Source organism: Physella acuta, unplaced genomic scaffold (genome assembly GCF_028476545.2).
Source record: "Physella acuta isolate Inbredline_101_S28 unplaced genomic scaffold, ASM2847654v3 ptg002140l, whole genome shotgun sequence".
In the NCBI taxonomy this organism is placed as follows: Eukaryota; Metazoa; Mollusca; class Gastropoda; family Physidae; genus Physella; species Physella acuta.
The window spans coordinates 19,851-45,049 of record NW_026733641.1 but is presented as its reverse complement, the minus strand read 5'-3'; the positions used below and the strand labels follow the sequence as shown (position 1 = coordinate 45,049).

The 25,199-nt window shown below is 38.4% G+C and overlaps 1 protein-coding gene across 7 annotated transcripts; it reads right to left on the bottom strand.

Annotated features, from left to right (window-relative positions):
- Window positions 1-1,093: 1,093 nt before the first annotated feature.
- Window positions 1,094-21,656, bottom strand: LOC131932336 (target of rapamycin complex 2 subunit MAPKAP1). 7 transcript variants are annotated; one of them, XM_059289230.1, is made up of 12 exons: window positions 21,605-21,656; window positions 17,574-17,825; window positions 16,130-16,233; window positions 15,701-15,817; window positions 14,815-15,020; window positions 14,161-14,357; window positions 5,786-5,950; window positions 5,490-5,599; window positions 5,052-5,165; window positions 4,570-4,701; window positions 3,835-3,960; window positions 1,094-3,327 (listed from the first exon to the last, which is right to left on the bottom strand). In XM_059289230.1, the coding sequence occupies exons 2-12, from the start codon at window positions 17,717-17,719 to the stop codon at window positions 3,104-3,106; spliced, it is 1,641 nt and encodes a 546-aa protein (XP_059145213.1). In that variant the 5' UTR covers window positions 17,720-17,825; window positions 21,605-21,656; the 3' UTR covers window positions 1,094-3,103. The 7 variants fall into 7 exon arrangements, with proteins under 7 accessions (XP_059145213.1, XP_059145211.1, XP_059145208.1 ...); XM_059289228.1 differs by having other exon boundaries at window positions 21,437-21,650; XM_059289225.1 differs by having other exon boundaries at window positions 21,462-21,650.
- Between the last annotated feature and the right edge of the window lie 3,543 nt (window positions 21,657-25,199).

Here is a 25,199-nt window from a genome sequence, read left to right as displayed (position 1 = left end):
GAGAATTATGGAGATAGAAGGGGTTGTGTGGGAGGGGTTGAAGGGCTGTGGATACAGGTGTTTTTTTATGCTTATGTGTCGCTGCTTGATTAAAACTTAAAGATTATTTTTGTTCAGCATAAGGTAGGCTTGTTTGAATGTAAACAATCAGATGCAGAACCGTTTTTGTGTAAACACGCATTGTTTACAGTAGTGTTTTTTTTCAGACTTTTTTCAGGAAAAGGGGGAGGGGGGAGGGAGGTTCCGCTTGAAAATTTTGGGAGGGGGAGGGGGGTGAGACGGACTAAAATTTCCGTGTTGCTGGCTAAAATGTATATTTTCTGTATAAATTATATTTCGATCAGGGTGCGGTAGACGTGTTTCGGGAGCGGGGGGGGGGGGGGGGGGGGGGCGCTAATACCCCCCCCCCCCCTCTCCCAAGCGATGCCTAAAAGAAAAAAATTGTTCAAACCTCAAATTACTTTTATTGAACTGACATTCACCCCCCCCCCCCACTTTTTTCCACACACACTATAAATGGGCCTATGTGTATTCGTGCCTGTGTATATCAGTTTATTTAACCAATTTGTATGTGTATGTAGGCCTACTAAAACTGTAACGTGTGTGTTGGGTGCAATATGAAATTGTGAGAAACTTTGTTTAAGTTTTTTGGCACTTGGCCCATGTCCATAGATCTTGCTTGGTGTTAGACTACACGCTGTGGGCTTATGTGATCCTAGTGTAAGCTAATTTCAGTTAAATGATAAGACAAACATTTAAAAAAAAAAAAACTAAGGGCTATAACCCATAAATTCCCAATTTTTTTGTTTTATTAAAAAGTTTAATCACTTGCAGTATAATAATGCTCAGTCAGCTACTATTTATTAGAAAAAAAACTTTTAAAAAAAACAACTTTTTAGTTATTACTTAACTTGGATGCTGTCAATTTAATCGTTACAGACTTACAGGCAATTTTTAAGACTTGGATGTCAATGATTTTACATAAATTATAAAGTATTTATAGCTAATGCACACAAATTAGTACTCAAACTTAAAAAAAAAACTAAAGCTGATATGAGTTTTGAAATGAATTTATTGTACATTTACTGCTTGATTAAGCTTCAACTTCAAGAAGAGTAAAAACCATCACAGATAACTCTCTACACTGTGACCATCACAGATAACTCTCTACACTTATTAAAGCAGAGTTTACATCCTGTAGACTTGAACTCAATTTACCCAACACATGGTTTTGTGCTCTATCACTCCACCATGTCATTCATGTTTATTTAAGACTTACTTTCATATACATAATACATACAAATATTATAATATAATAATCAATGCATATTTTTCACATAAGAATGTTTATATACCTGTATATAAACACATACAATTTCATACATAATTAAATCTGTCTATATCTGAACGCAAGTAGGTAGTCTATTCAATCACACCAGTTCTTTTTTGTTTTACGTTAGAGTAACTGTTTTGTTATGTCTCATGCTGTACTACAATACAGCATTAAACTACCACCTCAGTCAGAGCTCAAGCCAGATTATATTTGTCAATGAGCTTTCACCAGAAGCCTGACAGATAGCACTGACCCATGTACACATCAGTCAGTGAGGGCTTCAGTCTGACAGAGATAGCACTGACCCATGTACACATCAGTCAGTGAGGGCTTCAGTCTGACAGAGATAGCACTGACCCATGTACACATCAGTCAGTGAGGGCTTCACCAGCTAGACAGAGATAGCACTGACCCATGTACACATCAGTCAGTGAGAGCTTCACCAGCTAGACAGAGATAGCACTGACCCATGTACACATCAGTCAGTGAGGGGTTCAGTCTGTTAGAGATAGCACTGACCCATGTACACATCAGTCAGTGAGGGTTTCAGTCTGACAGAGATAGCACTGACCCATGTACACATCAGTCAGTGAGGGCTTCAGTCTGACAGAGATAGCACTGACCCATGTACACATCAGTCAGTGAGGGCTTCAGTCTGACAGAGATAGCACTGACCCATGTACACATCAGTCAGTGAGGGGTTCACTAGCTAGACAGAGATAGCACTGAGCCATGTACATATCAGTCAGTGAGGGGTTCAGCCTGACAGAGATAGCACTGGCCCATGTACACATCAGTCAGTGAGGGGTTCAGTCTGACAGAGATAGCACTGGCCCATGTACACATCAGTCAGTGAGGGCTTCAGTCTGACAGAGATAGCACTGACCCATGTACACATCAGTCAGTGAGGGCTTCAGCCTGACAGATAGCACTGGTCCATGTACACATCAGTCAGTGAGAGCTTCACCAGCTAGACAGAGATAGCACTGACCCATGTACACATCAGTCAGTGAGAGCTTCACCAGCTAGACAGAGATAGCACTGACCCATGTACACATCAGTCAGTGAGAGCTTCACCAGCTAGACAGAGATAGCACTGACCCATGTACACATCAGTCAGTGAGGGGTTCAGTCTGACAGAGATAGCACTGACCCATGTACACATCAGTCAGTGAGAGCTTCACCAGCTAGACAGAGATAGCACTGACCCATGTACACATCAGTCAGTGAGGGGTTCAGTCTGACAGAGATAGCACTGACCCATGTACACATCAGTCAGTGAGGGCTTCAGTCTGACAGAGATAGCACTGACCCATGTACACATCAGTCAGTGAGGGCTTCAGTCTGACAGAGATAGCACTGACCACATCTTCATTTGTTAGTTAACAAACTAGAAAGATGGAAAGAGGAACTAACTTTTACCATCTCTCCAACATGCCCTGCCTTTGGGCATTCTTAAAGATAATAATCAATCCATCATGAGAAAATCAGACAAGCATCAGACCATCATGAGATATTCAAAATCAGAGCCTGAGTTTATGCCAATTATACCCTTCATAAAACAGCGCAAGATTCACTGATACAAATACTAGAATAATATTAGAGTCCATGACTCCATTCTTTTGGAATCAGCTACCCATATACTGGAGTGTCTCTAACGTTGTAACTTTGTAGCTTTGATACAACTAACCAGATACAATACAACTGTATTGCTGCATACAAGAAGTCTGTACCATTGTCTAGTGTCAGCAATTGACGTGACCAGAGGAATCAGTGCCCCATTTTAATGGACGAGTCCCTCTTGATGGAGTCCCGTTTCTGTAAGGCTTTCTTCTCCTGGGTGAAGACAAACTCCTTCCTGACTGGGCTGAACTTGAGCTCCAGGATGTTGTTGACCTTCTCCACGATCTCTGTGGCAACGGTCTGGTCAGCCTCGAAGTAGTGCTGTTTGTAGTCTGCCCCGTTTAAGTAGGTCAGGCGGAACACAGCTCGACCTGGGGGTGGGAGGGGGGGAGAGGCAGTCAGAAACTAGGGTAAGGTGCGGCGTTGGAAAAATGGTGGTTCAACGTTATAGCATTAAAATACAATAGAGAAATATCAAAGGACTTTTTACATTTTTAACTGTCTGCATTTTCTTTAGAACTCAGTTTGATTTTCTGTCAAGGGTAGCGATGCATAGTAAGCAAGAGTTTACCCTGTAAGAATTACAGCTTCTGGATAATGTAATTAATAGTTTTTTTTTAAATCTTTTTTCTTTTGAAAAATGGTGATCGTATCAATTAATTTTTAAGCTACTTAAGAAATTTAATAATAGACAAGTTTCTAAATGCCTTCACAACTGAAATACATTGTCTGTAATAAAGAGAGTGTTTGCAAAATAACTAGTAGAACATCATTTGTAAGTTAACCATGTGGACTTCTATAAACAATTACCAAAATGGACATAATTTGATAAATATTTTCACAGATACGCTATTACAAATGGCCGTAGAAAAACTTACCGCTACTTTTTGTTTCAGTGACATCGCAGGCCGCCACACAATCAGCGTCGTAGGTGACAGCTTTCTGGCGGAACAGACGAGTCGTCCCCTTGACTGGGTCAATCTCTATCTTATCCCCACTGATGCCTGGTTCAAGAAAATAAACTTTGTTCTAATCTGTTCTGACTGACCTTCCTCTACCAATATCACCTGTAGTGACTGGTGGTCAGAACTAATTTTTCTATGAAATGACCTAACTAGCCTGTAGCAGCTAGACCTCTCTGTCAGCTTTATCTTAACCATGTACTAACCTAACTGTAACTAACTGTAACACCTTATCTTAACCATGTACTGGCCTAACTGGATCAGAATGATGTGCACCATGTACTGACCTAACTGGGTCAGAATGGTGTGCACCATGTACTGACCTAACTGGGTCAGAATGATGTGCACCATGTACTGACCTAACTGGGTCAGAATGGTGTGCACCATGTACTGACCTAACTGGGTCAGAATGATGTGCACCATGTACTGACCTAACTGGGTCAGAATGGTGTGCACCATGTACTGACCTCAGAATGATGTGCACCATGTACTGACCTCAGAATGATGTGCACCATGTACTGACCTAACTGGGTCAGAATTATGTGCACCATGTACTGACCTAACTGGGTCAGAATGATGTGCACCATGTACTGACCTCAGAATGATGTGCACCATGTACTGACCTCAGAATGATGTGCACCATGTACTGACCTAACTGCACCTCTGTGTTTGTCCTCAACTTGTGCACCATGCTGACAATGAAAGACTTGTACTGGTGACTCATTAATGACTCGGCCATTTTCTGATCTTCCTCTCCGTTGGACTCCACGTCCCCCCTTGAGCCTGGTAAACAAGTTGATATGGACCTCATCATAATAGCAGTAGTAGATACAGACTACCAGAAGTCTAGATATACACAGCTAACAGAAGGTTTATGATACGGAGTGGCCTAGACTGCTAACACAAAAAGTCTCAAGTTTGAATCCGGGTTCAAAGTAGTTCACCCAGCTCTGATGGGTACCTAACTGGCGTTAGGGAAAGTAAAGGCGGCTGGGCATAGTGCTGACACCTACTATCCCTTCATATGCAGAGGTCACAGAAATAGGCAAGCTTTACTTCACTTGAGTTGCCCCATAGACCGTCAGATTTGGAAGGGGAACTTTACTAACAGAAGGTCTAGACACAAAACTTACTGTTCTCTCTTATAAGAAAAAACTCTAAACAGTTCATGGAGCCAAGCATGGCATCCAGGTCCACTGGCTTGCCAATCTCACTCTTGCCAGCTTTTTCTAAAGTGTAGTTCAAACCTGGGATGGAGAGAGAGAAATGTCTTACCTGGCATAAATTTAAAGCAAAACAAAGACTCTACACAAGAGTGAGTGAATGTAGTAAAACAAAATAAAAAATTTCTTCACTTGTAAGTTGTCTGCCCAGTGTGTTCTGCTAATGTAACAAAATATATTTTTGCCCTTCCTTAAGACTAAAACCACTGATCTCATGTAATATTAAAATCCATTTGTTTTGTCACCTACTCTATGATCAACCCATACGTAATAATAAATATGCTGACCGTATATTAATTAGAAATATAGATATATCAGAACTATGGAGAAAACAGTAATTAGAATTACCTGGTCGTATTTTCATTTTCCTTTTTTTGATGACTTTGTCCATGAGTTCCCTCATTGTTACACTCATTGAATCCACCTGGAACTTGTTGAATCCTCGGTTGGGGACATTTCTAGGTGAGTAGTTACAGGTAAAAATCAGTTTAAAATCACATAAACCATTTTCTAAACAGAAGGTCTAAAGCACACTTTATATAAACTATATATGCTAGACAGGTCTAAAGCTCATTATATAAACTATATAATGCTAGACAGAAGGTCATAATCTTGAACTATGATAGCTGAACAGATTAACTTACATGGTGACTAGGGCAGATTTAGGTTGAACTGGTGCATTGGCCACCAGAGCAAACTTGGTGAAGCCGTACTTAGACACAGGGTCAGTGGGTACAATAGGGGGGAAGTCTGTGTCTATCTCACCATCATCTTCAACCATGTGCAGGGAGAACTTGTTCACAAAGTCACTGAAATTAGGTCATACAGAACTTGTTCACAAAGTCACTGAAATTAGGTCGTACAGAACTTGTTCACAAAGTCATTGAAATTAAGTCAATACAGAACTTGTTCACAAAGTCATTGAAATAAGGTCATACAGAACTTGTTTACAAAGTCACTGAAATTAGGTCATACAGAACTTGTTCACAAAGTCACTGAAATTAGGTCGTACAGAACTTGTTCACAAAGTCATTGAAATTAAGTCAATACAGAACTTGTTCACAAAGTCACTGAAATTAGGTCGTACAGAACTTGTTCACAAAGTCATTGAAATTAAGTCAATACAGAACTTGTTCACAAAGTCATTGAAATAAGGTCATACAGAACTTGTTTACAAAGTCACTGAAATTAGGTCATACAGAACTTGTTCACAAAGTTACTGAAATTAGGTCATACAGAACTTGTTCACAAAATTAAAGAAATTAGGTCAATAGATCAATACAGAACTTGTTGTAACGTTAACCTATCTATCAGCCAAATAGAAGGAGAACGTCCCCGGATTCTTTTTTCGGGGTCATATGCAAATGCCTTACGGCCTAAGTGGATGAACACTTAACACAACGACCACTAGGGCTCGAATTTAATGTCTAGGGAAGCTAGTGATACTATTGTAATTAACACTCATCCAATCTACATACGACCTTTTAATCAGCGAACTCAGAAGTGGCAGAACACAAGGTTGAACTAAATAAAATATTTAATGTATAAATTCAAAACCCAACTTACACAATGTAGGAAAAAACACTATCACAGATTTCTACACTGTCTAAAGAACAGCTACAGGCCACACAACACTGCTGTAGTTTCTAGAATTACTTAGCGACAAGTAATATTAAACTAGAAGACTAAATCAACTGAAGAAAGCAAGGCACACACAGGTCTTAAGTACTCTCACGTTCAAATGGTCAGAGTCTATAGCCGGACAATGTGGACGGCTGCCTGACCAAGGTAAAACTGCCTCGTAGACTGCCAGGTCAAGATAAACTGCCACGTGTTGCGAGTGTGCGGGGCAATTAAAGACTTCTGTGACAGGGGAGGTTATCCTCAACTCATGTCGCCATTGGTTGGGATAATCATCTGATCAGGATCATTCAATCAGATTTTAATGGAAATTTTCTATGTCTCAAACACCTTAATAGTCAATGGAAAAACCCCAGGTGTTACACCATCATTCCATATAAGGAATTATACAATGTCAAAATAAAAATGACTCGACCTAAGTAGGTCACATCCCCTCCCTTTTTGGAAGTGACAGATAGGTTCCACAAGAACATACATAAGGAACCAATCTGGCAATGAAATAACAAAAATGTTTTACAAATGTAGGCAATCAAAATCATAATACCAGATGAAAATATCCCTGAACATAAAAGGGAAGTAACTCCACCTTTTACAATTGGTGAAAGGGGAGTAACCCTTCAAAAAGTAATTATACATCAAAATCCCTCAAAAAAGGGTATTACAATATTTCCATGTGGATATTAAAAGTGGTAAACCCGCCAGGGTAAGACCTTTATTTCAATGACTAGCTACAATATCAATTGAGTCATATGAGACATATTATTATAAAAGATTACATATAATCAAAAACCACCTTTAATTAAGGTTCACCTGAAAATAAACAAAATATTCAACAGGATTGAAATTTTGAAAAATTCTAACTCACACCACTCATTTTCATATGAGTGACACTCAAACAAAACCTGTTTATGGTCCTAATGAACCACAAAGCGTGTCACATGATCAATGTGTGTAACAAGATTTTACATCCTTGACAAACAATCAGCCACAACATTATCACTACCCTTAATGTGTGAAATTTCCAGATTAAAATTTTGGAAATATAAGCACCATCTCAATATTCTTTGATTTGTCTGTCCTAACTTAGAGGTAAATTTCAGGGGATCATGGTCAGAAAACACTCTGACTGGATTGGTTGAAGAAGAGACATAGACTTCAAAATGTTGTAATGATAAAACCAAAGCTAAAGCTTCTTTTTCAATAGTAGAATAATTCTTTTGGTTCTCATTTAACTTCCTGGAAAAAAAGGCAATGGGATGGTCAATTCCCATGTTGTCTTCTTGAAATAGGACTGAGCCAATGGCTAAGTTGCTAGCATCAATGGCAAGTTTAAAGGGCTTGCTAAAATTTGGTGCAGCCATAACAGGAGCATTTGATAAAAATGACTTAATGGTTAAAAAAGCTTCTTGACATTTATCTGACCATTCAAATTCAACACCCTTTTTCAATAATGCAGTAAGAGGTTCAGCAATAGCTGAAAAGTTTTGACAGAACCGCCTATAGTAACCAGCCATCCCAAGGAACTTTTTGATCTCTTTACAATTTTTGGGAGGTGGTAACCTTACAATAGCATCTACTTTAGCTTCAATGGGCCGAACTTGGTTCGTTCCCACTTGGTAACCCAAATAGGTAATTGAAGCTTTACAGAAATCACTTTTATGTAAGTTTACAGTAAAATTCACTTCAGACAATTTTCTAAAAAGGTTAGTCAATTGAACAATATGTTCTTCAAAAGTATTAGAAAATACAACTATATCATCTATGTAGGCCTCACATTGGTCTATGTCAGCAATGACAGAGTTAATGACCCTCTGGAAAGTTTGACCAGCATTTCGCATACCAAAGGGCATGCGTTTGTATCTATAAAAACCATTAGGGGTTACAAAAGCAGATATTTCTTTTGCACGGTCAGATAAGGGGATTTGCCAGTATCCTGAAAGTAAATCAATTTTGGAAATTATCTTAGCTTGACCAACTTTATCAATAACGTCCTCTATCCGAGGTAAGGGATAGGAATCAGCTTTGGTGAGCGCATTCACCTTCCTAAAGTCGGTCACAAACCTGAAAGATCCACCGTCTTTCGGGACTAGGAGACATGGGGAACTCCAGTTGCTGAAACTGGGCTCAATGATATCATTCTTGAGCATATAATCAATTTCATCTTTTATCAAAGCAGCTTTTTCCGGGTTAACTCTATAGGGGTGTTGTTTAATGGGTTTTGCGTCACCAACGTCTACATCATGAGGTGGAACCTTCGCTTCTTTGGGGACATCCCCAAAAATAGAGGGAAATGTCTCGAATAACTGAGACAACCTATGGCTTTCCTCTGTGGACAAGTACATAAGGTGGACATTCAAATTATCTAAAAAGGAAGAATTTACCAATTTTGGGGGTTTCAATTTATCATGTATCACATCATCAGAAACATTTGAACATACAGGTAAAGTAATTTTAGCTGTGGATTGAAAATTGTTACAATTATCATAATATTTTTTCAGTGAGTTGACATGATACACTGTCTGTTTCTTTCTTCTGTCGGGCGTATTGACAACATAGTTCAAATCACTTAATTTTGAATGCACAGTAAAGGGTCCACAATATCTCAAGGATAACGCATTGTTCAGATTAGGCACTAGCACAAGAACTTTGTCGCCTGGATTGAATGTTCGTTTACAAGAACTCTTATCATACAGTTCTTTCATTCTCACTTGGGCCTTTCTTAAGTTCTTGTGAGCCATTTCGCACACGGCTTTCAGTCGAACGTGAAAATCGTCGAAGTTTTCCACTGGATGATCACTGGTACCTGTCCAACGTTCGTGTATCAGCTTCAGGGGACCCCGGACAGAATGTCCAAACACAAGTTGAAAAGGCGAGTAGCCTAAAGAGTCCTGGACACAGTCCCTCGCGGCGAAAATAATCCAAGGAACAGACTCATCCCATTGGGTGTTACTATTAGCGAATGTCCTTAGCATGGTTTTGAGGTTTTGGTGGAACCTCTCAAGTACGCCTTGAGACTGAGGGTGGTAGGCTGAGCTGGTGATGTGGGTAACGCCTAGCTTGGCTAGCGCTTCCTGAAAATGGTGACTGGTGAAGTTGCTGCCTTGATCTGTTTGCACGATTCTAGGTAATCCAAAGGTAGTGAAGAACCGGGTCATGGCTCTGACTACAGTCTTTGCCTTAATGTTCCGTAAGGGAATCGCCTCGGGAAAACGGGTACTTGAACACTTAAAGGTAAGTAGGTACTCGTTGCCCGCCTTGGTTTTAGGCAAGGGACCTACACAGTCCATGACGATTTTAGAAAAAGGTTCTTCTAATACAGGAATCGGACTCAAAGGGGCCTTAGGAATTGTCTGGTTTGGCTTTCCGGCCAACTGACAGTTCGTGCAACTTCTGCAGTAACGCGACACATCTTTTCTCATTTTGGGCCAAAAGAACAGTTCTTTGATCTTCGCCGTCGTTTTAGTGACACCTGTGTGCGCTGACATTGGATGGTCATGTGCCAGCTTAAGTATTTCATGCCGATAAGGTGGAGGGACCCACAGCTGGTTTTTACCCAACCATGGTTCGGCTGGTGAGGCAATCACTGGTGTAGCGCGACGAAAGAAGAGGCCGTTCTCGGAGAAATATTCTCCATCGTCAGATGATAGAGATTTTTCGACCGCTGCTTTGAGTTCCGCGTCGACTTGTTGAGCTTTAATGATGTCTTCCTGAGATATCCTCAGGGGTAAGCCCAGGCTTGTGTTCTCTGGAAGCATAGACTCCAGTTTGAGAGTCAAATTTCTTGACGATGATGGCGGGTGTGGTTCAGACGTGATGTCAGCCAATTGTTTGGTCTGGCTTCTTGTCACCGCACATGCAGGATACAGTTCATAATCATTATCTGGAACTGTTGACAAAGGGTCTGAAACCGTACAAGGGTATACTTTGCTTCCCGCAAGGTCATTCCCTAGAAGTAGGTGTACTCCTGGGACAGGAATACTATCTATCACACCTAAAATGACCTCACCTTCGACGAGATGATGTTTCAGGGCAAACTTGTGTAGAGGGACGACAGTAGATTTTGTCCCCACTCCCTGGATAATGGAAATCCTTCCGGTGTTCGTCTCTGGTGTAATGTCCATTGAACTTTTCAAAAGGAGTGATTGTGACGCTCCTGTGTCTCTTAGAACGGTGATATTCTTCTGAGACAACGGATCACCTGGTTTGCTAATGATGGCTTCGGCAATAAAAGATGAAAAGTCAACTTTTCTCGATCCCTCGAGATCGGTAGACTCGGAAGAAACTGGATGGTGGCGAGAACAGTCAAAATGTGACTGCACATAATGTGTGGAGACTTGACTACCTTCTTGCGGACACTTAGGGTTAGAGTCCTTTTGAATTCTAGAGTTCATAGTTGAACTGGCTGCTTGAGGGGATAGAGCATAGTGCGCAGAAGTACGCACCACCTCTCTGTTATATTGAAGACGTTTGTAACAGTCCTTGACATGGTGACCAGGCCTTTTGCAGAACTGGCATACTGCTCGACGATTGAGAGTTGATCTTGGTTTCTCTCTGGACTGTGATGCCTTCAAATGTTGGCCAACAGAATGATTGCTGCCAAAAAGGGGAAGCACGGGGTTGAGGCGGTTTCCTGACACTGGTGGTTTCTTATGCACCAACATATATGTGTCAGCCGACTCAGCAGCCTTCTGGATGTCAGTTATCTTGTTATCCAGAATGTGTAGTCGTATCTCTTCAGGCAGGGACGATAGGAATTCTTCCCTTAGGATAAGTGACCTGAGTTTCTCAAACTCAGAAACTTCCTCAGAGTGTAGCCACCTTGAGAATATTTTCTCCTTTTCAAAGAGAAATTCCACATATGATTGTGTGGGTAACTTGCGGAGTGTTCGGAATTTTGTCCGATAGGCCTCGGGCGTCAGTGCGTAGGCCTTTAAAATGGCAGTCTTGACCAAACTATAGTTATTTTGAACGTCGTGAGAGAGTGCCTGGTATGTTTTTGCAGCTTTCCCAGTAAGGACAGAGCTCAATAAAGCAGTAATGGAAGTTTCGGGCCATTCACATGTCTTCGCTAAACTCTCAAACGAGTTAAAGAAAACGACCAAATCTGTTTCATCAAATTTAGGCACTAATTTCCCAAATTTGGCAATCACTTGCCCTACCGACAACTTTTTTGGATCTACCAGAGAAGTAACATCACTAACTTGACCAAATTCTGATTCCAACCTCCTCCTATCTAAAGCAATTTTAACCTTTAACTCCTGTTCTTTTAATGCCTTCTCTAAAGCAACTTTCTCCTCACGAAGTAATACACCAGCCAACAAACTTTCATCAAATACCCCTTCATTAATGAAATGAACAACAATTTTATCTCTCAACACCTCTGACTTCTGCGTAACAGAATAATCCAATTTCAATTCCTTAACAACACTAACCAAAACTTTTCTACTCAACTTTTCTACATCTTCAACAGTAGGATTAGCCAAAAAAGACTCCATAACACTAACTTGAAAATCACAACAAGCCTAGATTCTTTAAATTAATACACAGCGTTGGGCCGTGTACTTGACCTCTAAAATCTAGGACGACACGTCTGCTTATTTGACCTAGATACTCTAGCCTGAGCGCGCGTTGTAAGAACACTGCGCTACTGGATATAAAAACAACTAAATCCAACTAACCTTAGTATTCAACTGATATAACCAACAACTGGAACGACAGATTAAATCTCGGCGAGCTCCCACTTTGTAACGTTAACCTATCTATCAGCCAAATAGAAGGAGAACGTCCCCGGATTCTTTTTTCGGGGTCATATGCAAATGCCTTACGGCCTAAGTGGATGAACACTTAACACAACGACCACTAGGGCTCGAATTTAATGTCTAGGGAAGCTAGTGATACTATTGTAATTAACACTCATCCAATCTACATACGACCTTTTAATCAGCGAACTCAGAAGTGGCAGAACACAAGGTTGAACTAAATAAAATATTTAATGTATAAATTCAAAACCCAACTTACACAATGTAGGAAAAAACACTATCACAGATTTCTACACTGTCTAAAGAACAGCTACAGGCCACACAACACTGCTGTAGTTTCTAGAATTACTTAGCGACAAGTAATATTAAACTAGAAGACTAAATCAACTGAAGAAAGCAAGGCACACACAGGTCTTAAGTACTCTCACGTTCAAATGGTCAGAGTCTATAGCCGGACAATGTGGACGGCTGCCTGACCAAGGTAAAACTGCCTCGTAGACTGCCAGGTCAAGATAAACTGCCACGTGTTGCGAGTGTGCGGGGCAATTAAAGACTTCTGTGACAGGGGAGGTTATCCTCAACTCATGTCGCCATTGGTTGGGATAATCATCTGATCAGGATCATTCAATCAGATTTTAATGGAAATTTTCTATGTCTCAAACACCTTAATAGTCAATGGAAAAACCCCAGGTGTTACACCATCATTCCATATAAGGAATTATACAATGTCAAAATAAAAATGACTCGACCTAAGTAGGTCACATTGTTCACAAAGTCACTGAAATTAGGTCATTACAGAATGTTTTCACAAAGCTACTGAAAATTAGGTCAATACAGAACTTGTTCACAAAGCTACTGAAAATTAGGTCAATACAGAACTTGTTCACAAAGTCACTGAAATTAGGTCATACAGAACTTGTTCACAAAATTAAAGAAATTAGGTCAATAGATCAATACAGAACTTGTTCACAAAGTCACTGAAATTAGGTCATTACAGAATTTGTTCACAAAGTCACTGAAATTAGGTCAATATAGACTTGTTCACAAAGCTACTGAGGTTATGTCATACAGAACTTGTTCACAAAGTCACTGAAATTAGGTCATACAGAACTTGTTCACAAAATTAAAGAAATTAGGTCAATAGATCAATACAGAACTTGTTCACAAAGTCACTGAAATTAGGTCATACAGAACTTGTTCACAAAGTCACTGAAATTAGGTCATACAGAACTTGTTCACAAAGTCACTGAAATTAGGTCATACAGAACTTGTTCACAAAGTCACTGAAATTAGGTCATACAGAACTTGTTCACAAAGTCACTGAAATTAGGTCATACAGAACTTGTTCACAAAATTAAAGAAATTAGGTCAATAGATCAATACAGAACTTGTTCACAAAGTCACTGAAATTAGGTCAATACAGAACTTGTTCACAAAGCTACTGAAAATTAGGTCAATACAGAACTTGTTCACAAAGTCACTGAAACTAGGTCAATACAAAGTCACTGAAAATGAAGTAATGAGGTTCTAATTACAAATGAGTCAGGGTAAGTTTTTTTTAAGATAATAAAGGTTAATGTCTAATGAGCTACAGACTAAGTGAACTGTGAACTACATACTTTGGGTCAATATGTCCAGCTACGGACTGGATATCCGGCTTCCTGCCTTCATCCGTGTACTGCCAACACACCAGGCCAACGACCTCCTGGGCTTTAGCATTGGCTGTGACCAGGATGGACATGGGGTAAGCTTGTTGGTCAGGTGGGGCAAAGGCCAGGAAGATGTCCAGCTTGCGGGTAGGGAGGCCTCCTGCTGTCTGTTGAGAGGTGAATTCATAGATCAGCAATGGCACTTATGAACGACATAGCTATGGTATAGGTAACTGAATTTATTATTCAAAAATAAAGTTACATTTCAGAAATAACTTTGTATTTAAACGGGGGACAAAAAAATTTATTATATAATTATTTTTATTCAAAAGACATCTTTTATTTACTAATGATTAGAAGTTTAAAAAAGTAAATACAAGTTATCCAATGGTGTTTTTCCTCACTTAAAATATTTTGCATTTATCGGTTTCATTAATGTTTAATTCATTTTTATCAGATTTATGCAAGTAATAGTTATAGTAAAACAGCATCATATAGTAGGCAACGAATCAGGTAGATTTGTTGTTTGATAAGTATTATTTACTTTGAGAAATGTTCCATATCAGTCCCACTTCTCCAGTGTATTCTACTACAAATGAAAAAAAATATTGCATACAGACTTACCCTGCCATCAAATTTGGCATATTTAAAGAAGGGGTTGCTGCCGTGACAGTCTAGCTCCTTCAGCTGCTGGGTGAGGGTGGACACAGATTTCCTCCTGTCTTCAGCTGTTTCGGGGGGAACGTTTTCCTTAGAGGCAGCAGGATCTGTCTTCAATACAGGCGCTAGAGTCACCTCCCTTTTCTCAAACAGGTGTCCTTTCTCATCCACTGTTCAGGACAGAAAACAAAAAAGAATGTTTCAAAAACAAAATGTGGACACTGTGATGACAGACAGACGAAACAGAATGTTACCAAAAAATGTGGACATTGACAGCAACAAAACTAACGAGTGGATGGAATACTAGATATACCAGTATCAACAATGGAGCTCCAATATGATACATTTTTAAAAAAAAGCAAAATAAGGTATCAATGACAATTTATTTGATGTAATCAGAAAGATAAAAGTTTCAATCATTGATTTACATATTATAGTAAACGAGCCGGCCCGCTGCATAACATACGCCGCTATTTAGTTGTTGTTTTTTCTACTTTTCAGTAATTTATAATTTGTGAATTCGACAGTACCAACGCTGCCACTGAAAATATTTCTTTAAAACACTATAAGTAGCTCGTTAAGGACCATAACCCCCCCCTCTTCCTCCCCCCCCCACCCCACCCACACCCCTACGTTTAAAATCGTTGGCTCTGCTTGTAAACATTTAGAGTGAACACAGCTCACTAAAACCATGTAGGGGTGGGGAGGTAGGGAGCGCATTTGCAGCTTGTTTTCTAGCGGCTCGAAGAAGAGAATTATATATATAGATAATTTAAAAATTAATTTTACTTAATTAATTTTATTGCAAAAATGGCAGAGCATCTATAAGTATATATTTAAAAACTCTCACCTTTGTATGTATCTGGTGCATCTTTCCACTGGATTGTCTTCATCTTGCACTGAGTTCTCTTCTCCTTCTTCAGGCGCTCAAGTCTCTGGGCAGTGTTAGACCTGCGCCTGTGAGCACCTGCACCAAAGACAAAAAATTTAACTTACGTTAGCACCTGCACCAAAGGTAAAACATTTAACTTATGTTAGCACCTGCATCTAAGGTAAAACATTTAATGTTAGCACCTGCATAAAAGGTCAAACATTTAACTTATGTTAGCACCTGCACCAAAGGTAAAACATTTAACTTATGTTAGCACCTAAACCAAATGTAAAACAAATTTCAATCATAAGAGCAACTGTATCACAACTTAAACAAATTTTATTCTACAGTACAGTATAACAGAATCCACAAGTTTAAAGAGGAAAATAGAAAAAGAAATTAACAAACCAAAGTCCATATCAGGGTGGATATCCATTGATCCTTTAATTTCATTATCAGAGGGGCCGTCACTCATACTGTCACTGCGACTGCTGATATTATTTCTGTTGTACCTGTACACACAAGGAATTCTAGTAAAAATCTCCACTATCCTCCCTTATTCTATTATTATACATACACTACAATACTTCATTCTATTACTTTATTGCACAGTAGTGCTATAAACAAGTTGATGTAATATAAAATGATTGATGCAGAAAATAAAATATTTTAATCTTTACTACTTTACTTTTTCTTTGATATTTTGTATAGCTCAAAAACGGATATAGAATTACATAATCATTTAAAATAAGTATTTGAAATGCAAAATGAATACCTAATAAATACTTAGTTTACATTTTGTTTTTAGAGTTAATTTCCTATTACGTTCACAAATCAGCAACTCATGGTTGCCTTACTAAAACCTAAAAACTGTAAATTGTAATCTCCTCACCTGTGATTTACTATAAACCTAAACCTCCACACCTGTGAGTGACTGTAAAACTAAACCTCTTTACCTGTGAGTGACTGTAAAACTAAACCTCTTTACCTGTGAGTGACTGTAAAACTAAACCTCTTTACCTGTGAGTGACTGTAAAACTAAACCTCTTTACCTGTGAGTGACTGTAAAACTAAACCTCTTTACCTGTGAGTGACTGTAAAACTAAACCTCTTTACCTGTGAGTGACTGTAAAACTAAACCTCTTTACCAGTGAGTGACTGTAAAACTAAACCTCTTTACCTGTGAGTGACTGTAAAACTAAACCTCTTTACCTGTGAGTGACTGTAAAACTAAACCTCTTTACCAGTGAGTGACTGTAAAACTAAACCTCTTTACCTGTGAGTGACTGTAAAACTAAACCTCTTTACCTGTGAGTGACTGTAAAACTAAACCTCTTTACCTGTGAGTGACTGTAAAACTAAACCTCTTTACCAGTGAGTGACTGTAAAACTAAACCTCTTTACCTGTGAGTGACTGTAAAACTAAACCTCTTTACCTGTGAGTGACTGTAAAACTAAACCTCTTTACCAGTGAGTGACTGTAAAACTAAACCTCTTTACCTGTGAGTGACTGTAAAACTAAACCTCTTTACCTGTGAGTGACTGTAAAACTAAACCTCTTTACCTGTGAGTGACTGTAAAACTAAACCTCTTTACCTGTGAGTGACTGTAAAACTAAACCTCTTTACCTGTGAGTGACTGTAAAACTAAACCTCTTTACCTGTGAGTGACTGTAAAACTAAACCTCTTTACCTGTGAGTTACTGTAAAACTAAACCTCTTTACCTGTGAGTAACTGTAAAACTAAACCTCTTTACCTGTGAGTGACTGTAAAACTAAACCTCTTTACCTGTGAGTTACTGTAAAACTAAACCTCTTTACCTGTTAGTTACTATAAACCTAAACCTATTTACCTGTGAGTGCTGTCCCGCTTCAAGTCAGACTCATCTTGTATGCGGCACTCAGTGATAACCCACTCTGACATGCTGGTATCGTCACTCGTCACAAAGGCGTTGCGTATGTGACTAATGAGGAAATCAACGTTGTCCATCATCGCCATGGCTACTGGTTATTGCCTGCACACGCAGGGTCAACAGGTCAGGTACAACTAAACCACAAGCAACATGGCACAAGGTTCATAATGTTCTTTTAAATACTGCATCAACCTTGCAATAAAGAAACAAATATAAATGCATTACCAGTTACCTCATTTTATAATTTAAAAATGTAGGCTATGTATATTTAATATCAGAAGGGTGCAAATTTAAAAATGAAGTACACAGCATCAAAAAAGTATTGAGGTATCTAGAATCTACTTCTTTAACATCTCAGACATCTGTAGGTAAAAGTAAAAGCTTTTGTTGTCAACATTTTGACAGCTCACTCCTCTCACACTGCCTCTCGGTGACTGAAGGTCTAGTCAGTCTAGTCTAGCCACTGAACTAAGAAGTAAGATTGTGAATGTTCTAGCTCAGCTAGAATTTAGTTTAGATTAGAATCTGATTTGTTAGATTTAGAATTTCTACATTCTGGAATCTAGATCTAGATACTACTAGAATCTCTAGAATTTCTAGAATCTAGATCTAGATCTCTACCTTTTAGTTTTTTTTTAGTTTACGAAGCTAACAACGAAGACGTCGAAGAGGCAGACCTAAACAGTACTAAACACCACAATAATGTCACATTAATACATTTATGATTAGGCCTAATCAATAATCGGTAATCTATCGTTTTAGCGTAATCAATTCGGCCGGCGCTAGTAATGTAGGGATAAGGTAACTAATAAATATGGCTTAAATATGTATATATTTTTGCATATCTAACTAAAATACTAAAGATAATTGAATATTAAACCACATTTAAGGGTTAAATCAATAAAAATGTCATGAAATTCGGTTTAACAACGATGTTCCAGATACTAAATTTGCTATTAAAAACAGCGGCCATCTTAAGAAAATATTATTTTCAGTCATTTCCCTTTAATTTCTATCTGTATGGAAATGTATTGAATATTGATGTTTGCTATTAAATACGTTTGTCTTGTGTTTAAATACAAAGCATGCGTTTTTTTTTTAATTCTGCCCTTTAAACAATTCAGTTGACTGACAATAAACATCAGTTATAGAATTATTATTATTAGATGCAGTTTTTATACATTAAGATTAAGAAAGTCCCTATTTTTATAGAGCTACCACTACATATTATATCTAATGTTTATTTAAATATTCGTTTGAGTTAATTGTTATTGTTTGTTTGCTATTTTCATTTCATATTTTTGTTTTTTTCCTTTAATTAGTAATTTATAATCATAAATGACTTCACGTTTTTGACCTCTCTTCACCTTACCCCGTCCCCCCACCCCCATTTTCGCCGTCACGAAATAGTCGTAATGTCAAAAATTGCCTTTTTGCCCTGCCTGTTAAAAAGTCAAGCCATAATTCTAACGAAAAAGAATTTTTTTAGCAATTTTGTATTAGGCGAAATACATAACGTTTCACGTTTCTTACCCCTCTCACATCCCACGTAAAACGTCTCAAAAACCAGTTACTCCACCCCTTAAGTGCGTGATGTCATTTATGGTAGATGTCAAGTCCTAACCTCCAATATACATTTTGAATAACCTTTGTTGTCAAAACGTTGATACCAAATACCCAAAATGAGTTTTTATATGGGGTTGTCCATAAACGATGACACATATGGTATGCTAATGTGACGTCAACGTACGCAGGACCGCAATTTATGACCTGTAATGAAGGGGTGATGGGGGGGGGGGGTGAAGTGTGACGTCAATTATGGAAGACTTCTATAAAGCTGTGCTCAATGAAAACGAGGAACATTAAGTGTTTGTTTTGAGGTGTAAAACAACCTCAGCACATCATCCCCGCCAAAAAGGGCCTGCCACTAAATGCCTACTGACGAAAATAGGCCGCACTATATTGACTCTAAATGAAAGAACTTCTGACAATAAGGCTCAAACCAAATAGCTCCTGGCAACGATATTCGACAAGAGTCCAAGACAATTATTGGTTTGCAGATAAAATTGAACAAAACAGTAAGTTTCATGACATGAGGCATAACACACGATCAACTCTTAATACGACAGCAGCTAATGTAAATCCAGAGCTCAGTATAGGCTTGAGTTTAATATAGTGCAAGCAGTGGACAGCCTCTGAGACGGTGCATTAAGAATACGGCCGTCGGCAAAACATCAATTTTGTCTTTTATGAAGTGCAGAGCACCTTTAAGAGCTGAGCTAGGGGGGGGGGATCCCTGTTGACACCACCATTAGCGTCGCTTATGTCCACATATTAATCACAAGATTTGCGTGGAGCTTAATGGGCAGACGAAGTGTATAGGTGGGACCGGGAGCCTAAATGTATTTACTGAAGCCGCTGTGTCACGGGCATTTTAGAGCCGAACCTCTCAGGGCAGTAGGTTGCAGAAATTAAAAGCACGTGAATTTGTATAGAAGAGGGAGAACAGCATGCCACTGTAATAAATTAAACTCCAATATAATTTACCGAACTAAAAATCATTTAGATCTATACGTCAGCCTAAACGTCGCTAAAGTCTCAACGCCATAGTCATTTAGTGCCTGTTTTGATTTTTTTTAAATTACACGGTATCTCTTTCTTTAACATTAGCCTAATGACAAATGACGTCACGCGCGCCGCGAACGTGGTGGATTGTGCTTAGTGGGGGATGAAACGGCGTGGTTGCGGAAAATTACGTATTTCTTTTTTTTTTAACAGACGAATAAGTGATAGATTCTAATTCTCCTACGAACTATAGGTTGAACTAGTTTTTTTTCTAGAGGGAGATATCACTATATAGTGGGTGTTTTTTGTTTTTGTAATAATGGATGGTGGGAAGGGGTAAACATCGACTACTGAAAAAAAGAAAATAAACTGATGAAAGCAGAAAAAAAAACCATGTGGTATTCAAATGTAACTAATTAAAATTTAAACCTATTTTCATAAACACAATAATCTTAATTCAGAAAAAGTGTAGGCCTATGACTAATGTCTAGAGACCAAACAAACAACTAGGCTTAAATGGATCACCCATAAATAACGTCATACTTTTCCCGATAAATTCCCTTTCCCCCAATCATCACTAAAAGCAAGATGATGATTGAATATCATATCGCAGTTCCAGAGGCGTAGCGACCCTTCCCGGCGCCCGGGGACAAACTTTCGATTTGCACCCCCCCCTCGAACTTTTCATTTGCACCCCCCCCCCTTCAGACTTTCAATTTGGCGCCCCCTAAGGTCGGCGCCCGGGGACATATGTCCCCCCCCTCGTTACGCCTCTGCGCAGTTCTACTATACCCGAACCCTTAATCACAATTTCTAACGAAAACGAATATATTCTGTATCACTTAATTTTTTTTTTACCTCGTCCCATATTTTGAGTCCAACGTCATTTATGAGGAATATGGACGACCTAAGAATTGACAGCTATATATATTAAACAACAAAGTCAACACAATATACATACGAATAGACATTTTCATCAAGGGAGTCTACTCTAAATTTTATTTGGAAAGATGGCCGCTGTTTTTATCTACTAATATTTATCTCAAACACCATGTTTAAAGTTAGTTTCATGGTATTTTAATTTGTTTTGGTCACTGATTGTTATTTTAAATCAACTATCTGTTAAATTTTGTAAAAATTTGACTTAAATATACTTATTTAAACAAATATATTCATCAGTTACTTCTCCCGCACATTACTACTGCAGCCGAATTGATTACGCTAAAACGATAGATTACCCAATAATCAACAATAGATTTTTACTGTTGTTGAAAAGATCTCTGAATAAGGCTAAAAACTAACGCGAGTAGATAAACAACACATGTTCTAGACTCTAGATCTAGATCTAGAATCTATATTAGAATCAAGAACCTAGATTTAGATTCTAGATTAGTAAGTTAGATTACTAATAGACTCTAGATCTATTAGGATTTCTGTATGTTGTTTTGAGAATCGTCAACATCCGGTTTATAAGAAACACCCTTTTCCTAATTCGCTTACTACCTCGAGTAATATTATTATAATCTTAATTATATGCTATTAGTAGGCCTATTACCCTAGACAAAATTATTTAGCTAATTTAAAAATGTTTTTCATTAATACCGGCACATCAGGTTTTTGAACTGAGTGTCCTTTGTTGAATTCTATGAAACTAGATCTAGTAGTTAAACGTCACAAGAGAAAAATTTACCTATCTGTTTATTATAAATGTTTTATTAGACCTATATATTAGTTAGGGTAGGCCTATAGGTATTACATTTTAAATTTAAATTATTAATTAAATGTTTAATTTTAGTGATCTGTTCTGAATGCTTCTGATGATTATCGCCACTTAATTTAATGTATTAAACCAGGGGTCTCCAAACTTTTCAGTCCGAGGGCCGCATTAACTATAAAATTTCAGTTCGGGGGCCAGTTTCTTCCAGGCATGTTTTTGATTTTTCTGGGCAAAGTTCCTCAGCCATCACCAACAAACGTTTTTTCCGTGGACAAAAAGATCTCCGCGGGCCGGATTAGAGGACCTCGCGGGCCGCATCCGGCCCGCGGGCCGTAGTTTGGAGACCCCTGCCGTAGAGGAGCGGATCCATGTTGTGTCACGTTAGTGAAATTTGATTGGTTCACTTTAATTGTACGCTGTTAAGTGGTCCACCTCAGCTAGACGTTGTGTGGTTCTCTTTAATTGTTAAATTGTTAATATAATTGTTAATTTTTAAGTTTTGAAATAAAAAAAAAGGTTTAATAGCAAGCTGTATATAATTATGCAATATTAAGAAAAATGAATCCTTTTCTTTAAATACATAATAAATAACCACTATTTAAATAATAAAAAAGAAAAGCGCGAGTCGTTAATTAATTTTTTAAATGGTATTCTATAGGGCTACATCATATAGTGATGCAGAAGGAGATGTGTGTGTGGGGGGGGGGGGGGGTTCTAGTTCCGCCATTGTGCACGTCCTATCCCACTTTAAAACCAGCTTTGTGTTGATACCACAGCGTCATGACTGTGACCACACCATTCTACGTCACATCGGTGTATAACCACCTAAGTTACAGAGTCAAACACCTCACCTCGACCTATCAGTTTCTAAATCAGGGACAGTGCGCTGCGTAAGTCTCTTTTTCACGCACATACACATACGAATACGCAGACATTAATATATATATATATATATATATATATATATATATATATATATATATATATATATATATATATATATATATATATAGCCAATATATATATACAGAGAGACTGAGAGAGAGAGAGAGAGACCGACATATACAAAGAGGCCTATATGAGTACACTAGTTAAAGAGTATACAGGTCACAGGGCATAGAATGAGTATAACATCTTTGAATATCCCAATCACATAAAATAATAGGTCAAATCTACTTCTGCCCGATTGACCTAAATTAAGACTGAAATTGTAACTTTACTTGACATACATTCTGGTGGAAGTGCAAACAATTTTATCCGGTTCGTGTCACCCTTTGCTCAATCCTGTTTATAACGTTCAATTCTTTCTTAAAACAACTAGACAAGGAGATTTATCTTTGGGTTTACAATTTTCGTTTAGGTGTCTCCCCCCCCCATCTCGGATGATGTCACACGCTATGGTCCCGTCCCCCCCCCCCTCCCCCACTCCGACTGTTGTGAGGCTGATGCTTACTTCCCTTACAGATCGCGACAGTGGTAAAACGCAGGCTTGCTAACCCAAAAGTCGCGAGTTCGAACCCCTTCTCGAGGCCCTCATTCTTCATTCAACCTACTGTCCCTTCATCTGAAGTGATGTTCTGGCAGTATTGAGGGATACCTTGGTGGGGAAAAAAGTGTATTGCTTAAAAAATAATGTATTCTCTCTCTCTCTCTCTCTCTCTCTCTCTCTCTCTCTCTCTCTCTCTCTCTCTCTCTCTCTCTCTCTCTCTCTCCAGCTGCACTCTCGATAATTTCATTGAGTCTTACAAAGAAAATAGTGTTTGATCGGCTGCACTCTCTGTATATCTACTTTATAATTTAATATAACTTTAAGTTTACAGCAGGTTTTCTGCGAATATTTTTTCTCGCAGGCTAGGCTCCCCTTGTACACTATCTGGTACCTGCCAGCTGAGGAACCGAGTCCAGTGGATCCTTGTAGAGAAGGACGACGGCAACGACACGTTTGTCCCGGTTAACGTCGGCAACGACTGTTACTGTCAGTATCATTAAAATGTTACTGTCAGTATTACTAAAACGTTACTGTCAGTATTATTAAAACGTTACTGGTACCAATAAAACGTTACTGTAAGTGTCATTAAAACATTAATGTCAACACCTTTGAAATGTTACTGTCATTATTATTAAAATGTTATTGTCGGTGCTTTTAAAACACTGTTACAACATGGCTAAACAAAATATATCCGGACATAGATCGGATTTGGACACACGACTTGTATCACAAAGAGTGAAGTGGGAAAAAAATAGTAAGTTTCAACCCTTAATTTACGGAAGTAAGTTCTGAATTAAATTTGTTCTTAAACAATGCGTTATGATATTGCTTTTGGCACTCTTAAAGCATATGTCAAAGGAAATTTAGTTTCGTAAATTTTAAATGGTTCAAATATATATTGGTACTTATAAGTACCGTCAAGAATGTAGAACATTTTTTTTTTCAAATTAAAAAAAAATTACAAAACAGGGATAACTTGTAAAATGTATTAACTTATAACATGGCAATCGTTATAACAATCATATTTGTAATTTTCACTCATAAACACAACACTAAAGCATATTTTTAATGGATTTTCTATGGGATCACATCTAAGACCTTCTGATTGTACCAAACACAACAAAAGGTGCCGACATGTCCTACTCCCTTATCTATATATATAATTCTCCTCACGGGGACCATGCGAGACACCACGTAAACGCACGCCGTTACTCCAACGCTCTCCAGGCAAATCGCTATCACCCCAACCCCAACCAGTCTGGTGAGCTTTGGTACACGACGAATGTTTACAATGATAGAGCCGGGTGGGTGACGGCTATTAGGGGAAGATAATTTAGTTTTTAAACGATTTGAAACTATGGAGAGGAAACAATTTCTGTTTGATCTTTTCATTGTCGTCTGTAAACTGTCGTCACGAACGGCTGCTTTCATGGGCCTGGGGGGAGGGGGGGGGGGGCTAGACAATTTTTAGCAATACTTATATTTAACAAACCTTAATATTAGAGCTAGAACTAGACTTAGGCATACAAACAACTTTCCTAAACTTAATAAACTAGCCTGCAACTGCTATCTTCGTTTTTGTTATACATTTACTAATATAAATCTAAATTCAGTTACAATATTTGTTATGTAAACCATACGCTAACCTTCTTCTAATTTCAATAACTTATTATCAAAATAATAGTTATGTCAATCCACGTGGTAAAACACATAGACACCCCTGTCTTTTAGTGCGGATACTGACTAACAAACCTATACACAAAAAACAAAATAGAACAATACCTTAGTGACCAGC

Excerpts from the sequence above, each read along its gene's own strand:
- LOC131932336 (XM_059289230.1), bottom strand. The coding sequence starts at position 17,719 with ATGGCGATGATGGACAACGTTGATTTCCTCATTAGTCACATACGCAAC. Across the intron at positions 15,021-15,700 it reads TGCACCAGATACATACAAAG|TGGATGAGAAAGGACACCTG; the intron begins GTGAGAGTTTTT and ends TGTCCTGAACAG. Across the intron at positions 3,961-4,569 it reads AAACACAGAGGTGCAGTTAG|GCATCAGTGGGGATAAGATA; the intron begins GTCAGTACATGG and ends TTCTTGAACCAG.